Genomic DNA, 18,765 nt, shown 5'->3' on the forward strand with positions numbered 1-18,765 from the left:
CTGCTAAACATAGCGCAATATTTCGTGTCCCGAATAAAAAAGATTAAATATGGAAGAGAATTGTATGCGGTTGATTTAAGACTTATGGAGGTTTATCGTGTAGTCGCTATGATTTTATCAAGCTTCTGATAAATGTCCATTGAATTTAAATCCGGGAACATCCTTCACTCACCATCGATCTTTCTTACTAACGTTGATAACATACTTGACAAGTTTTAAGATGGTTATCTTTAACATCTAACAATTGACTTTAATTTCCACAATTTATTATATTGCTCTTTATATTTTGCTTTATGCTTTGCTTTATCATTTCATCATATTTACATTCCGCTATTTTCTATTTGTCCATTTGGACATTATGTTTATGTTTCCGCTATTTTCTCTTTGTCCACTTGGACCATACTTTACTTTTATGCTAAAACACTAATAAATAACAAAAATCTAAAAAACACTTAAGGCTCTCTTTTGGACTATTGGTTACTATCCCGAGCATTATGGAGATTTCGACTTATGGACCTAGCACCTCTGGACCCTTATTCTATGGTTACTCTGCTGTTATTCTGTCTGTCTGGCATTGGATTGTTGTCTGTTTATGTGTGCAGGTATTTCCTTGAAATCCCTTGATGGTTAATTCCAAGGCATTGATATAAGGATTTTACCCGAAAACAGCCGTTACTCTGCCCGATTTTCGTCAGAATTTTAATGTGCTTAATGCAAAGTGGTGCTAAAGATAATAAGTTCATCTGGATCCCCAAGTGGTAATGCTCCAGTTTAACGTTAATATTCCAAAGAATGGGAACTCTACCTTGACTCATAATGTCAAGTGTTGGCTTCTTCTTTGGTTAGACCGTTTCTTTCCTTAGCTTTTATTTTACGCAATAGGATAGCCTCTTCATCTCCTCTCACTTCTTTAATTTTCAAAATCTTCTCCCTTTTTCCAAAACCTTCTTATGTTTGCAACCTTTTTAAAAAAACCTTTCTTCAAAAATATCTTTTGCCCTTAGTGGCCCTTTTCTTCAAAAGTTTAGACACTGTTAATTGTCGAAACGAGTGGTTATACCCCACGATTTTGAAATTAATTGATATAATGAGATCTTTTCCGCGTGAGAGAGCTAGTGGCATACTCGTTGATTTTATCCGAGTTGGAGCCCTTCTTTCATTTGCGAAGCAAAGAACTCGTTTGTTCTCATGCTCAAGATTAATGGCTGAGTATTTCTCTCCGACGACGATAAAGTGTTTATTCGTTTTTAAAATTTTTTCCCTTTTAAGCGGATCTACATTAGCTCTGACTTCTCCATTGCACCGAGGAGGTATGTAGGCACAAGGCTTAATGTCTTGCCGAGCTTATTTTAAAAATAAAACAAACCCTTTTTTTAGCACCCACGACCCAGATTTTCAAAAAGGTTCCTGTGGAGTACCACAGATATGAGGGGTGCTTAAAATCTTCCCCTTGTATAAGAAACACCCGTACCTAAGATCTCTTCTTTTTGTTTTAAAAACAAACTTTGGGTTTTCTTCGTTCTTTTCCCTTTTCCTTTGGAAATAATAAAGCGCGGTGGCGACTTTCACTGAAATATTGAGTCGAGTCAATCCTATGGCTTAGATCTCAGATTTTCCCCGCTACAGAAAAATGGCGACTTCACTGGGGATCCAGTTTTAAGCGTGTTAAGCCTATTTTTGTTTATCTGTGTGTTTTTTATCTGTATACATTATTGTGTGCTTTGTTTGTTTATTTTTTTTTTTTTTCTTTTTGGTGCTCGATGGTTCCTCTGTGATGAGATAAAGTTCTAAACCGGACTTTGGTGAGTAACTTGAGATAGGAGGTGGTAAGGCCAATAGTTGCATGTCAGGAGCAATCCTTAACATGAGCATCATATGGTGGAACCCCAATCAGTGGAGGTCTCATGGAAGGTAGGTGATGTTGTTACGAATCATCGTAAAAACGCTATTACTTTCAATAGTGAGTGTCCGTAGAAGCTGAATGGCCTAGAACCTTTTTAACCCATCTAAGCCTTTTTAGGATGTAGTGCAGAAACAAGATCAAGTACCAATTTGAGCTTGTTGTCATGCGATACTATGCTCAGACGAGGTCTTTTTAGGCATATTATTGGCGCCCATGAGCAATTGTGCGTGCCGGTAATATCCGATAGAAGATTGAAAACTCTGGGAACCTTTGTAGAACCCGATTGGCAGGTACAAAATTCCTTAGAACACACCTTGTGGGATGGGTAGACCCATAGCTCCATGCTCGTGACGTCGAACCTTTGAACCTGAATTATGTGATTTTTGTGTGACCTTGCATGCTCTTGGTTGTAGTAGATGCATAAACCATGCATTCATGCATCCATGAAAACTCTTTTTCTTTTGATTTTCAAGGAACTTAGAGGTCTTTCCTTGTAAACATCATAAGTTTCATCAAACTCAATGGATCTTGGGTGTTGATGGGGTGAAAACTCTAATCCACCAAAATGGATGACTGATTTTGATGATAATTTTATCGAAGCTTTAGTCCAATGTTTGAGTGTTTACAAGTTAATATCTTAAGTTCCTTCAAACTCAAATACTAAAATATAAAAAACAAATTACTGCATTGCATGCATCATTCTATATTTGGTTCTGCTTTCTAAAGAAATTCTCCAGAGCCTTATTTCCTTTCTCCTGGTATCATTAGTACAACGCTCGTGCTAAGAAGAAATGGAAAGCATCAAACAAGAGATTCTTGAACTCTGCAAAGAGGTGGTTACTTTGAAGGCTGGTATGGAGCATCTGACTGCTCTGGTTGAGGCTTTAGTTGCTGCCCAAATCAATCCTCCTATGAAGGAAGAAAGGATGGCAAAGGTCTTTCTTGAAACTCTGAACTCATCCTTTCCTAAGGGGATAATAGTCCGTACACCTACTGACTTCCATGGAAAGATGGATATGAAAGCGATTCTAGAAAAAGATGTCCGAAAGGAATGTTCGCTTGAGGAAGGTAACTCAGCTGGTAGTGTGAAGAAGTTTGGTAATGAATTTTCAAAGAAGAGAATCAGGGGAGGAAACAATCATCACCAACATCAGCATGTTCCTATGTCATTCCTGTATCCAATTTAGTTCATGCGATTCCAAATTATCACCAGAGTACTCGTCAACAAGCTTTTCCACCGAACGAGCAAAATCAACCTCAAAAGGGGAATTTTGGTCCTATCCCCGTGACTTACACAGAATTGTACCCTGCTTTGATTTGTAAGAATTTGGTTCAGATAAGGTCACCGCCTCCTGTTCCCGAGAAACTCCCTTGGTGGTACAAAGTCGACGCTACTTGTGCTTTTCATCAGAATGCTCCTGGACATGGCTTAGAGGATTGCTGGCCTCTCAAGATTGAAGTTCAAAGATTAATCCACGCTGGTATTTTGACTTTCCGAGATGTTGGTCGTGTTGTTCAATTCAATCCTTTGCCAAATCATGAATGAATCACTATTGATGGTAGCCTAAAGTTTGTAAGATGTTTCCTTCAGCACAAGCCTAGATGGAGAGAGTTTTCTCAGTTTTTAGAATTCTTACTAATTTTCATTTGTAATATTTCTTGTTTTTCAATGCATTGTTTGCATGTAGAAACTTGTTTGTTTTTGAATGTTAATGCTAATGCAATGATAATGTTTGTCTTGAAGTAATCCATTCGTTTCACTCATGTTTATTTGTTTTTATGCATTATGATACCAATTGCTTTTGCCAAACTCTTGCTTATGCAAAGATTGGAGGGAGGATGATGATCTGAAAATGCAAAATTTCTGGTTGTATGCTTTTGAATAAAACCCTGCTGATGATGTACAGGCATTGTTTCAAATTCCCAAACACCGGAGATATAAGGAAGATAATCCCTTGTTAACCCCTTTGAGCCTTGAAGTAGGAGTTTCTTTTCTAAATGAAAAAACCCTAATTTTTAACCTGGGGCAGGGTAGTGTTCAGTTGATTTGACCAAGTGTTCATATTTCAAAAAGGATTGTGCATCCAAAGGTCGAATACGTCATATCCACATCAAAGGATGGATCATGGGAAACCACAATGGTTATTCCCCGCGCATCAAAAGGTTGGAAAATGTGAAACCATAATGTTTATCCTCCATCCGCCAAAGAATGAGGTAGTCAAAACCCTCTCAACAAGTCAAGACAAAGTCAATGTCACATGATTTATTCAAATCAAAAGAATAAAAAGGAAAGAAAATAAAAGGCTTGCTAAGTCAGAAACTTGAAAATAAATGACTTAGGCAAAAGTTAGAGCATCCCGCTGGACGACCAATTCAAAAGAATTAGTCCAGGCAAAAGTTAGGGAAAATAAAAAACTGAAAAGTGAAAAGAAAGGACTACAAAGCAAAAGTCCTCAGCAAAGAACAAATCCGTGTGAATGCAATCACGAAGACAAAAAGGGTGACTGTTACTCCAAGAAAGCTTCATTGGATCCTTAACGGCACAAAATCCTTTTGAGAGATGAATACTCATGTTGAATTAACTGAACATAGGACTGGAGAACATCACGAAGTTGGGGTAGGCTAAATAAACTTTGAGCCTAAAAATCTTTTTTTCTGAAAATCGTGAACCAGGCCACGTTACAACCCTCAAAAGTCCTAATTGAAGCAGGGTTTATTTCAAGAGCATACTTAAACAGGAAAGCGTTCCTGACTCCTATCGGTTATGCTGAAAACTTGTGTTGGTATCATATGCATACAAAAATCAATGTCATTCCTTAACCATTGATTCGTTCACAAGGTTTTGCGACATCTTTTTGAAACTTCAAGACCTACATAATTGTTGCATTTTCATTATCATTCTCAGAATAAACATTTTTCTGCTTATAAACATTTGTTTGACATCCAGGAAGTTTACATCTGATCATCAATAGAAAACTAAAACATTGCCAGGGGCATACTGTTCTCCCAGTATAATGCTTTTGCAAGTTTGATTACCATCATGGGGCAAAGTTATAAGACTCTGTCAAACAAAGGAATGTGCCAAGTTCAGTCAATCTGGGGCAGTTACATCGAGATTCGATAAATCTCTCCAAGAATCTGTTGATCTAGGGCAGATTATTCCAAGTCTTTATGACGCCAAGGATCTTTATGAAACTTTTGAGGCAGATTCCTCATAAACCATGTAGTCTGGGGCAAGTTGTGAATCAAAAGTTACCTTGATCACCTCATTAGCTTGAAGTACAAAGGTCGTTGCCATGATCAATCCAGAGTATGTCACTCTCTACCAAGAAGTTTTGAGACATCAGTTGACTGTTGGGTTTTCTTTCTCAACTTGTGTTGAGTTTTGAACTAAAATCCCCCGCATGTTAACTCATTTGCTATGATGATAACTTCTTATTTCCTTTTCAAGTTCAGAATGGTGATTTTCTACAAGGAAATTTTCTCTGACCTCCCATAGTAGAGCTTGCAAGAATATGTTCTTCCATCCCTTTTGGTAGAAATTGATGATATGTAAATCCCTCGCAGAGATTGATAGTTTCCAAAGAGTGTGCTTGGTGTGTATCTCCAACAAGTTTTCCCTCAGTGTGAAGTTCACGTTGTTATCCCTTCATTGGATTTTTAGATCTTTGAAGTTTGACTTTGGGTTTTCTCCTCAGTCAGTATCTCTCTTGAACCTTGTAGTAGGACTTTGTTCCTCAAGTGGCCTCTGTGTTTATCTCCAATTGAATCCTCAGTAGTGTTCTTAGCATGGGTCTTCAGGAGGACTTCCTATGATATCTCCAACTTATTGATATTCCATGAGTGTCAGTTGGTACTGTGATGTCTTGTCACTTCTTAGTATTTTTTTTGCTTGTTTTGTCAGCATATACATGACATTCATTTATACATACAACATGCATAAAAAAAAAGAGAGAAAAAGAAAAAGATATATTCATATCCATTTTGCATTTCTTTCCTCAAAATACATGACCTCTTTACATTAGAGTGTCTACCCTAAGCAGAAAATGTTTATCCTTTCTAATTCCCCACAGAGTTTGTTCCTCGTGGAAGAATTTTGCTTCAGTGTTCCTCCTCTGCTCATTTGTCAGGATGGAACTAATCCCCATTTGAGTTCATTCCTCATTTGGTAGAGTCTTTTTGACCGTTTCTATCCAGTTTACTCCTGGAGTTGAACTTTGGTCTCTCGCAATATTATTGAGAAGGCATTTATTTTGCACCTCTTTAGGATTCTTCTTTCCTCAATAATGGAAAATTCATTGGTGATTGATGTTCTTATCATATATTGAAAGATTTATTTTCCAGCAGTGTTGTTATTGCACTCCCTTGGAATTTGTGCTTGAAAGCAAGGGGCAGGTTTTGACTTTAAGCAACTTATGTTATCCCCATCATGTTTTGGTTGACAACAAATGGAAGCCTCTTTATTTGAGAAAGTTTGTGTGTCTCTACATATCAATCTTATCTTCACAGCAAGTGATAATCTCTCAGGCTTTATGAACTTCTTGATTCCAAATGGAAGAAGCTCGGCAAATGGTAAGTTGCTTCAGTGTAAGTGACAGTTGGTATCCAGTTCCTTTTCTCAAGCCATGTCCTTAATTAAAGAAGAAGTTGATCCCTATTCTTAGCGGCAACTTATTGTTCTCAGCAGCTTATCGTCAACCATTGAGGCGGTAATTCAATTTTCTTCTACCTTCAACCATTGAGTTGGTAGCTTATCATCAACCATTGAGGCGGTAATTCAATTTCCTTCTACCTTCAACTATTGAGTTGGTAGTTTATCGTCAACCATTGAGGCGGTAATTCAATTTTCTTCTACCTTCAACCATTGAGTTGGTAGCTTATCGTCAACCATTGAGGCGGTAATTCAATTTCCTTCTACCTTCAACTATTGAATTGGTAGTTTATCGTCAACCATTGAGGCGGTGATTCAATTTTCTTCTACCTTCAACTATTGAGTTGGTAGCTTATCGTCAACTATTGAGACGGTGATTCGATTTTCTTCTACCTTCAACTATTGAGTTGGTAGCTTATCGTCAACTATTGAGGCGGTAATTCAATCTTTCTCTACTTTCAACCATTAAGTTAGTAGTTTACCGTCAACCATTGAGTCGGTAATCCTCCTCCTACCTTTAGTAAAATCTGGTAGCCCACCTTCAGTAAAAGTTGGTGTTTTCTCTTATCCCCAGCGAAAGTTGATGCTTTAACCGCTTTGGTGCGAAATATTTTCCCCAGTGAAGTTTCTTTTCCCAGCAAAGTCTCATTTCTCCAACAAAGTCTTGCCTTCCCCAGTGAAGTTCTGCCCATAAGACATTTGTTTTCCCAGTGGAGTTCCTTTTCCTCCCCGATGTTGCCGTGTTTTATCCTCATCATATACATTCATTAAACATTGCATAGCATCTTAGGTTCAAAAATTGTGTTTTATATATTTAAGTCTCTTCGATTTCGTCAAAACGATGATTTCCAATCATCGTATCTCCGAATCGAAGAAACTTAAATAGGGGCATCTGTCATACCCTAATTTTTGACCCTAAGATCACACATCATTTGCATACCAATCATCAATCAAGAAGTTTTAACTCAGAGCTCTACTTGTGATGTTGTGCTCAATTCATCTGCAAGGGAATCATCGAGCACCCATGTTTTAGTCTTGTATATATTGTTTTACTAACCAAAATACCAAAAATATTGCCTTGTGCTTTTGTGTGTTTGTGTTTTGTAGGTACCAAGTTAAAATACCCATCAAAAGGAGCATTTTTCAACAATTTCACAGTGCAAATCGATTTGCATAAGGTGTAAATCGATTTACACAACTGATTCTGCACCAGATTTTGCTTCTGCCATCAGTGCAAATCGATTTGCATAATGTGCAAATCGATTTACATACCTGTTTTTGCCCCAGATTTTGCCTTTTTCAGCAATGTAAATAGATTTGCATAAAGTGTAAATCGATTGCACCAGTGCGAATTTGGAAAAATGAAGGCAAATTTCAGCTTTTGAAAGTGTTGACATCATTTGCAAGCATGGGAAGCATGACTTAGCTCTTGTATTTGATTACCTACATCATTTAATCATAAACCCTCATGTGATTGCATCAAGATCATTGATTACCTAATTCTATTTTCCAATCCTAACTCCAAGCCACAAAATTTCCCAAGCCTAAGTGCTATAAATTGAGGCATTCCCCTCCTCATTTTTCAAGCTTTGATAGCCAAGAAAACTCTTGCGCTTTCTCTCCTCACCTCTTCCAAACCCCTCACTCAAAGCTCTTTTCTTCTTCCATAAAATTAGTGAGTCACATCTTGAACCTCACTAATTTAGAGCTAAACCTCCATCTAAACACTCTGTGCAAATCGATTTACATCTGAGCAGAATGTGTTTTTTGCCTTTTTTTGACTTGTTTTTGGTTCTAACTCATCTTCTACTCCTTTCTTTTGATATTTTCTTTGAATCACAAGTTATAGGCCTAATTTCTCTCTAAATTCAATGGACTTAGGGCGTCGATAGGATGAGAATCCAAATCCGCAAAATTAAGTGATTGAAATTATGGATGAAAGGAGCTTTTAATGTGGTTCCATCTTTTGTTTCTTTTTATTTTGATCGATGAAAGTCTTAATACCTTGAGAATTCTTATGGATTCTTGGTAAAGACTAGATCACTCACCATTTTTCTTTTCGTGCGGTATTGCTTTCAAAGAGTGATCTACATATCGCTTCTCTCGCATGCATTAGCACATGAAGTTTTGACCGGCCTCGTTGTGGGGTGATTTCTACATAAATCACTTGGCGATTTGCTTAACATAGCGCAATATTTCGTGTCCCAAATAAAAAAGATTAAATATGGAAGAGAATTGTATGCGGTTGATTTAAGACTTATGGAGGTTTATCGTGTAATCGCTATGATTTTATCAAGCTTCTGATAAATGTCCATTGAATTTAAATCCGAGAACATCCTTCACTCACCATCGATCTTTCTTACTAACTTTGATAACATACTTGACAAGTTTCAAGATGGTTATCTTTAACATCTAACAATTGACTTTAATTTCCGCAATTTATTATATTGCTCTTTATATTTTGCTTTATGTTTTGCTTTATCATTTCATCATATTTACATTCCGCTATTTTCTCTTTGTCCATTTGGACATTATGTTTATGTTTCCGCTATTTTCTCTTTGTCCACTTGGACCATACTTTACTTTTATGCTAAAACACTAATAAATAACAAAAATCTAAAAAACACTTAAGGCTCTCTTTTGGACTATTGGTTACTATCCCGAGCATTATGGAGATTTGGACTTATGGACCTAGCACCTCTGGACCCTTATTCTATGGTTACTCTGCTGTTGTTATGTCTGTTTGGCATTGGATTGTTGTCTGTTTATGTGTGCAGGTATTTCCTTGAAAGCCCTTGATGGTTAATTCCAAGGCATTGATATAAGGATTTTACCCGAAAACAACCGTTACTCTGCCCGATTTTCGTCAGAATTTTAATGTGCTTAATGCAAAGTGGTGCTAAAGATAATAAGTTCATCTGGATCCCCAAGTGGTAATGCTCCAGTTTAACGTTAATATTCCAAAGAATGGGAACTCTACCTTGACTCATAATGTCAAGTGTTGGCTTCTTCTTTGGTTAGACCGTTTCTTTCCTTAGCTTTTATTTTACGCAATAGGATAGCCTCTTCATCTCCTCCCACTTCTTTAATTTTCAAAATCTTCTCCCTTTTTCCAAAACCTTCTTATGTTTGCAACCTTTTTAAAAAAACCTTTCTTCAAAAATATCTTTTGCCCTTAGTGGCCCTTTTCTTCAAAAGTTTAGACACTGTTAATTGTCGAAACGAGTGGTTATACCCCACGATTTTGAAATTGATTGATATAATGAGATCTTTTCCGCGTGAGAGAGCTAGTGGCATACTCGTTGATTTTATCCGAGTTGGAGCCCTTCTTTCATTTGCGAAGCAAAGAACTCGTTTGTTCTCATGCTCAAGATGAATGGCTGAGTATTTCTCTCCGACGACGATAAAGTGTTTATTCGTTTTTAAAATTTTTTCCCTTTTAAGCAGAACTACATTAGCTCTGACTTCTCCATTGCGCCGAGGAGGTATGTAGGCACAAGGCTTAATGTCTTGCCGAGCTTATTTTAAAAATAAAACAAACCCTTTTTTTAGCACAAACGACACAGATTTTCAAAAAGGTTCCTGTGGAGTACCACAGATATGAGGGGTGCTTAAAACCTTCCCCTTGTATAAGCAACACCCGTACCTAAGATCTCTTCTTTTTGTTTTAAAAACAAAATTTGGGTTTTCTTCGTTCTTTTCCCTTTTCCTTTGGAAATAATAAAGCGCGGTGGCGACTTTCACTGAAATATTGAGTCGAGTCAATCCTATGGCTTAGATCTCAGATTTTCCCCGCTACACTCATTGCAAAATTCAAGGCCATTATTGGTTCTCAACCTCTTGACCTTCCTACCAGTCTGATTTTTGACCATAGTCTTCCAACTTTTGAAATTCTCAAAAGTTTCATCCTTAGTCTTCTAGATGAATACCCATAACTTCCTGGAATAATCATCAACTATGGATAAAAAATATCTTGCTCCTGAATCTGATGGACACCTTGCAGGCCCCCAAAGATCAGCATGGATGTAATCAAGGGATCCACGTGTTCTTTGTTTGCCTTTGTTGAACTTCACTCTGCAAGATATTCCAAGTACATAGGGTTCACAAAACTTCAGCTTTTCGAATTTGTCTCCATCAAGCAGATATTGTTTCCCTAATTCGACCAGACCCCTTTCACTGACATGGCTCAGCCTCATGTGCCAGATTTCTGTCTTCGACAATGGTTTCGTGGATGCAACATTTTTCGAACAACTTACAACTTCAGCCTCAAGGGTATACAAGCCTTGTTTCTTCACGCCTCTCAAGACTTCCTTCGACTCCTTCATGACTCCTTGGAAAACATATCCTTTCTTGTCGAACTTACCATCCTTTCGCAAGAATTTTCCCTTAACGGTCAAACCTTCACCAATAATCGAAGGTTTATGCTCTTTTCGTTCGTTCAAGTCCTTAGAATACAAGGCTGATTGAACTTCTTCAAACGTCAGGGACTCCCTTCCATACAGGAGAGTTTCTTTAAAGTGAGCATGTGATCGAGGCAAAGCGCACAATAGTAACAGCGCTTGATCTTCATCATCGATTTTCACATCAATATTTTCAAGATCAAGAGTCAGCTTGTTGAACATATCCAACTGCTCAGCCAACACTTTGTCTTCAATCATCTTGAATGAATACAAAGCTTGCTTCAGGTAGAGTCTATTTACCAGCGATTTGGTCATGTACAAACTTTCAAGTTTCACCCATAACCCTGATGCCGTCGTCTCCTTTGATACCTGCCGGAGAACCTTATCACCAAGGCTCAACAAAATTGCGCTGTGTGCTTTCTCGATCATAGTCGTCTTCTCCGCTGCCGTTAAATTAGCATTCACGGCTGCCTTTCCCTTCAACGCTTCCAAGCAACCCTGTTGAACCAGCAGGGCTTTCATCTTCAAGCGTCACAGACCGAAATCATTCATTCCGGTAAACTTTTCAATCTCATACTTTGTTGAAGGCATCTTCTCCACGCTCACCGCACCAATTTGTAGTGAATTCAATGCCAATAGCAAAGTATAAAACAAAGGATGAATAAAGAACAAGGAAGAAGAAGAACACAAAAATTGGTTATAACTGTTATTCTTTTACTTTCTCTTAGAAAACAAGATTATAAGTTTACAAGAATAACAAATAACCTCTCTCACCCTAAATTAGGATTTGTTGTGTATGTTGAAAGTATTTTGGGTAAATATTTTCTAATATATCGTATCCACAGAGACTGAGTAATATTGCTACCGTTCTATAGTCGGAGTATAATGAGTTAGCGAAAAGTAGTGGTTTTGATTGTTTGTTCTCAAATTGCATATAACAGAATAATAATTGACTGATAAAAAGCTTAAAGACGAATAACAATGGTGAATGAATATGTTGAGTTCTAGGGTTCATCAACCTATTCACATACAATAATCAATTAATCCACGAGTTAACATTATTTAAGTTATTATCTTCATTCATCCTTAAAACTGATATTATGTCTAATGATCAATCTAGAACCACCTCTACCGGTATGATATTCGATCTCTCAGAATAACTATAAAGATAAAGGGAATTAACCACAATGATTTATGAAAACTTCTTCAAAATCTCATCTCTGAGTATTAATCAACAAGTCAATGTAAAAACCTAGGGCAAAAGTATAAACCCTATCTCTCGATTGATAGTTCAACAATGATATAAAATAAAAGCAAGGTTTTTCATTGATAATAAAGCTTAAATAATTGTTCACAAGAATTAATCAAAGTAATTGCATCTTCATAGGTTAACTACTACCTTAAACTCAACACAATGGGGTTTAGCTCTCCATAGCCATGAAGAACACACAAGATTTCATGGAAGGATTCATCTTCATCCAGGGAATGTCTTCAGTTGATGTTGAATTCTCCGTCGGAAGTTGTTTTCTGCTCTAGAATAGGATTGCTCTCTGAAATTCGTTCACCAAGGACTTCCTCTTCTGAGGATTAGGGCTTCTATTTATAACAATTTATCCTTGTAACGCAACCATCGCGCCTCGACACGTATTGGCGCGGCGCGAACCCAAGTCAGAAGGAATGGCACGTTTCGCTCATTATTGGCGCGGCTCGGACTTTGTTTCACCTTCCTTCTTTGTGATTCTTCCTCTTTAGAAGCTCTACACCTGCGTGTTTCTTCGTCTTTATTTCCAAACTTCAATATCTGCACAAATAACACCCAAAGTGACGCAAGTTGTTCTACAATTAGCATCGAACCTCTAAAGTTCAATTCTAACTATAAAATCCTTAATAAGCACAAGATATGTTCACTTCCAACTCAAAAGGTAGTTAATTTGACAACTGAAAACACTACTAATTCACTCCTAACAGTGTACAATAATGAGAGACTAGTAAACTATTTATAATAAAACCTAACATACTAACTAATGAGATTTTTCCACAAGGCCCATTACACAAGCCAACTTAATAAACAAGCTAACTTAACAAATTAGGGTTTAAACACTAAACCTAATTTAACATTCTTACAACCCTAGCATTTTCTACACAAGCATTTGAACAACCTTCGACTTCATGCTTACTCCTGTCGAACTAAAAAACTATCCTTCGACTATACTAAAGTTCGATCCAGTATCTAACAATAAATTTTAAATTTATTATTGAATCATTTAAAGAGTTACATATTTTACTCTTTCACTATTTGGTTAAACGAACCAAGGACAAGTAATTAATTTGCCACTTGATGATACTCAAATATTGAACCTGTGTCAAAAAGTTTATCTAAGTATAGATTGATAAAGTATATATTCACAGAAAAAATAGATAGAGAAATTATGTGACAAAGTATTATTTTAAGTTGAAAAGAAACCTTATAAGTTTTAAAACTATAAGGTAAAAAAAGCGTATAACTTTGGGCCAAATCCACCGTAAATAAAAAATACTTTTATTCATTCAATAGCCACCATCCCTATAGTCTTATTTCATGTGCCACATTTTCTATATTTTTTTTGAAAAAGCAAAAGTATATTAAAGTAATAACTCAGCACAAGCAGTACCAAGAAGAAAAACAATCCAATACAACAATACTGTATTCACCACCACACATACCAAATTGCTAAAAGAAAAATCCCTATTGGATACTAGCCCCCTGCCACACAATCATTCTTGCACTCCCACCAAATAGACAGTTCCAAAACAATAACATTATAATACTTAAAACTACAACATTTCTGCCACACAATCATTCTTGCACTCCCACCAAATAGACAGTTCCAAAACAATAACATTATAATACTTAAAACTACAACATTTCTAGCTGATAAGAAATTATGCAGAATAAAACTTAACTACCACACAAATCAGAATCATCACAACCAAATTTAATGAAACATTTCTAGGCTACATGGATAAATCACCTCCTCCTTGTCACTAGACAATTGATCCACATATACTGAAATAGGCCGACGGTTTTAATCCGTACAAAGATGACTTCCCAGAAAGAACCACCAAAATCACACACATCCTGGAGAATACCTTCAAAATCAAATTAGCATCCTTCTCAATTTTGCTCCTGCTGCCACCTTAACCACGGGTCACGAGCTCGGCGTTCGGGCTTGAGATCATCGAGATTTCGAGCCGAGCTAAACTCATTATGAAACAGAGTGTGACGACGAGCTCCAAAGCCCCGTAACAAAGCCTCATAACAGTGTTGTACAGCAAACACTACACAAAGTAAAATCATCAATCCGATTGACGTGATTGAGAAGACTACAGCTTGCAACTGCTATGATAACTTTTGACATAGAATAATTTGCCTGCACAAAACCAGCTAAACACACAACAACGATTAGACATAATGAGAGAAGTGAACATTGTAACACTCTATCTATTTTCATAATTTAATTTGATTAATTTAAATAAATTATGGGGAATTATTAGGAATTATGGAAGACTATGAGGAATTAAGCAATTGGGCTTGTGTTGTAGTTAGTAAAGAGAGGGTGCATTGGTAGGCCCTATTACTAATTAAAATAAGTTTATTTCAATTTTAATAAAATAGGAGGAGTTGTGGAATAGAGAGGGTTACATCATTTTGGGAAAAAAAGAGTCTGAACGTGAAAAGAGAAGAGGAGTGGAGAAGGCGACGCGAGGAAGAACGAAGAATCAACCTTCAGGTAAGGGGGGACTCTTCCGTTTATCTTCTATTATGGGATTATAGGTAGTATGATAGAATTTGATCGTGTTATTCGGATCAATTGGGTTGTGCTTAGGTTGTAGAAATGTTAGGTTTTGGGAGGATTGATGCATAATGATTATATTGATCATGTATTGGTGATAATTGGATGGTTGAATGTATTATAATGTGTTATAATATGTGTTATTTCACTGTATGCGAAATCTGGTTGGAATGAGATTTGTATGGTAGTGATTCAGTGAAAAGGGGGACGAAATCGCAGGCTGTTTTCTGCTATTCGGAGCGCAGGAAATCGCCAGTTCGCGCCGCGTCCAGGAGTTGGCGCCGCGAACTGCTTGGCAAAGGGCCAGGAAGTTTTGTTATGCTCAGTACGCGCCGCGAGAGTATGGTCGCGCCGCGAAGGCGTAGTTTCTTCTCGTTCCGCGCCGCGAAACCTTGTTTGCGCCGCGAAGGCGTAGTTTCGATTCGTTCCGCGCCGCGAACGTGTGTCGCGCCGCGTGCTGTTAGTTGTTGCGACAGGTCATTCTGGAAATGTTTAAAAATGTGTAACTTTTAAACCGTAAGCCGGATCTTGGTGCCGTTTCGAGCACAGTGAAGCTAATCAAATAATTTATACAATCAAATGGTGTTTTGAGCTGTGGTTTGAATCATTTTAAAAACAATCGATCTTATTTGTTGTGGTGGGATATGCTTATAGGTACATTAACGAATGTCTTACCTGTATGATGTTGTGGTTATAACTGGTGTCTATTATACATGTATTGTTGGTATGAAATATGTGTTTTACTGATGATTATGACATTGATCGATGTATATGGGTGATGAGCATGTTATGGTTGATGCATGCATTCATAATCATTTGTGGCTGGTCCTTGACGATGGTGGATCAGTAGTAGCTAATTCCCATTGTGTGGAATTAGTGAGTGGGTGTTGACCGTATCCTTGACGATGGTGGGTCGGTGAGTTGGGTTATCCCAGATTTTGGTACCACATGCATGTAGTTGCATTGCATTAGGCTGTTTTGATGTTATAACATGAATGGAAGATTGTCCAATGTTATAACATGTGTTAATTTGGTTGTTTGCTTACTGATTGTATGTTTTGAATCTGATCATAACTGTAATTGGGTGAATTGCATGTGAAATGATATTTTATTATCTATATCTTATAACATTAGTTAAATGTGAATGAGACTCACCCTTACTGTTGTTATTTTTCAGATTAAGGAGTAGCTCTCGTACTTGGTGAGGATTAGCTCGTCAAGTAGTTCGTTAGAGTCAGTTGGGTCCGTGTCATGCTCTGGTCGTGTAACACTGGGGGCGTCGTTTAGAGTTACTTGTTAAACTTTTGTTTTGGATGGATTTTATGTTAACGCCTTAAGTCTGTGACTTGGCTGTTTGTTATTCAGATGTTAAAGATAATTCCGCTGTGTTAAACATGATGATCTGAATAAATTTGATTGACGTTCTCTTTTATGGCATGACATGAGTATTATTGTTTAATTATTTGGAAGTTGTAATGCCCTTTTTCATGTTTACTCTGATTATTATTTATTATTATGCGGGGTATTAGAAGGGTGTTACAATAGTGGTATCAGAGCATTGTCGGTCGTTTGAGTCAGAGTCTTAGTGTCGGTTAATCCCTCGTATACGATTAGTGTAAGGTTGACACTGTCGATACTTCTTGTCCTAATAGATATTGTTTGATATTTAGCAGAACAATGGCCGGAAGAGGAGGAAGAAACGATGATGCTATCGCTGAGGCTCTGGGCATGATTGCTGGTGTGCTGGGAGGGAATGCCAATGGAGCTGGAATTGGTGCTGACAGGCAGCTGAATAGTTTTCAGAGGAACAACCCTCCGTTGTTCAAAGGCACTCACGATCCCGAAGGCGCCCAGAAGTGGTTGAAAGAGATTGAAAGGATCTTCCGGGTGACTGATTGTGACGAAAATCTGAAGGTGAGATATGGGACTCACATGCTGTCTGAAGAAGCCGATGATTGGTGGATGGCTAGTAGGGACGAACTGCAAGCTGCAGGTGTTGCAATCACTTGGGCTTTGTTCAAGAGAGAATTCTTGCGGAGGTACTTTCCTGAGGATGTTAGAGGCAGGAAAGAGATTGAATTTTTGGAGCTGACACAAGGTAACATGACTGTGCCGGAGTATGCGTCTAAGTTTGTGGAGCTAGCAAAGTATTATGTCCACTACAATAATGATGAGGCTAGTGAATTCTCGAAGTGTGTTAAGTTTGAGAATGGTCTCCGCGATGAGATTAAACAGGGTATCAGATACCAGAGGATTCGCAGGTTTGTCGATTTGGTTGACTGCAGCCGAATCTTTGAAGAGGACAATATTAAGCTGAAGTCGTCGCACTCTCGCGAGTTAGTCGACAGGAAAGGGAAAAAGCATATGGATCGTGGTAAGCCGTATGGTAAGGGTAACCAGAAGGCTGGAGGTTGGAAGAAGCCTAGTGGGGGAGACTCTAGTGCCCCTATCAAGTGCTTCAAGTGTGGAGAACCTGGACATCGCATTCACGAATGCAAGAGTGAGGAAAAGAAGTGCTATAGATGTGGGAAGGCAGGTCACATTGCTATTGAGTGCAAAGGGAACACTGTAACTTGTTTCAACTGCGGGGAAGAAGGTCATATCAGTCCTAAGTGTCCCAAGCCGAGGAAGAATCAAGCTGGTGGTAAGGTATTCGCCTTATCTGGTTCAGAGACTACTCCAGATGATCGGTTGATTAAAGGTACGTGTTTTATCCATGGCACTCCTTTAATTGCAATAATAGATACTGGGGCAACTCACTCGTTTATTTCATTGGATTGTGTTAAACGACTGAATTTGGAAATATCTGAGATTAATGGAAGTATGGTCATTGACACTCCTGCGTCGGGTTCAGTGACTACTTCGTTCGCTTGTTTGAACTGTCCAATTGATATTTTTGGTAGAGAATTCGGAATGGACTTAGTGTGCCTTCCGTTGGAACAACTTGATGTTATCTTGGGTATGAATTGGTTGCAATTTAATCGGGTTCATATCAACTGTTTCACGAAAACGGTTATTTTCCCCGAAGATGTCATTGTCGAGGATTTAGCAATGACCGCTAGACAAGTGGATGAAGCCATGAAGGGCGGGGCCGCCGTGTTTATGTTGATTGCATCCATGGAAGTGAAGAAGAAAGCAGTAAGTAGTGATTTACCAGTAGTATGTGAATTTCCAGAAGTCTTTCCAGAAGATGTAAGAGAGTTACCGCCAGAGAGGGAGGTAGAGTTTGCTATTGAGTTAGTCCCTGGGACTAGTCCTGTGTCGATGGCGCCGTATCGTATGTCGGCATCTGAATTAGCAGAATTGAAGAGTCAACTGGAAGAGTTACTGGAAAAAGAATTCATTCGTCCTAGTGTGTCACCGTGGGGTGCACCGGTGTTACTAGTGAAGAAGAAAGAAGGTTCAATGAGGTTGTGTGTGGATTACAGATAACTCAACAAGGTTACTATCAAGAATCGGTATCCCTTGCCAAGGATTGATGACTTGATGGATCAACTAGTTGGGGCATGTGTGTTCAGCAAAATTGACTTGAGGTCGGGATATCATCAGATTCGGGTGAAGACGGACGATATTCAGAAAACAACATTTAGAACGAGGTATGGTCATTACGAATATACAGTGATGCCATTTGGAGTAACCAATGCGCCGGGGGTTTTCATGGAGTATATGAATAGAATCTTCCATCCTTTTTTGGATCAGTTCGTAGTAGTATTCATTGATGATATTTTAATATATTCTAAGAATGAAAAAGAGCATGCGGATCATCTTAGAGTGGTATTGGAACTATTGAAGGAAAAGAAACTTTATGCGAAACTGTCAAAGTGTGAGTTCTGGTTAAACGAAGTGAGCTTTCTTGGGCATGTAATTTCTAAGGATGGTATTGCCGTTGACCCAACGAAAGTAGAAGCAGTGTCTCAGTGGGAAGCTCCGAGGTCAGTTTCCGAAATCCGTAGTTTCCTTGGTCTGGCGGGTTACTAT

At 38.1% G+C, this 18,765-nt stretch overlaps 1 protein-coding gene across 1 annotated transcript; it reads left to right on the forward strand.

Annotated features, from left to right (window-relative positions):
• Positions 1 to 2,941: 2,941 nt before the first annotated feature.
• Positions 2,942 to 18,150, forward strand: LOC131596424 (uncharacterized; the record flags this gene model as incomplete). The annotated part of the gene is made up of 2 exons (XM_058869073.1): positions 2,942 to 2,971; positions 17,242 to 18,150. Coding segments are annotated over exons 1-2 (939 nt in total), but the record flags the coding sequence as incomplete, so codon positions are not given.
• Between the last annotated feature and the right edge of the window lie 615 nt (positions 18,151 to 18,765).

This window comes from Vicia villosa, linkage group LG1, assembly GCF_029867415.1.
Source record: "Vicia villosa cultivar HV-30 ecotype Madison, WI linkage group LG1, Vvil1.0, whole genome shotgun sequence".
Lineage (NCBI taxonomy): Eukaryota > Viridiplantae > Streptophyta > Magnoliopsida > Fabales > Fabaceae > Vicia > Vicia villosa.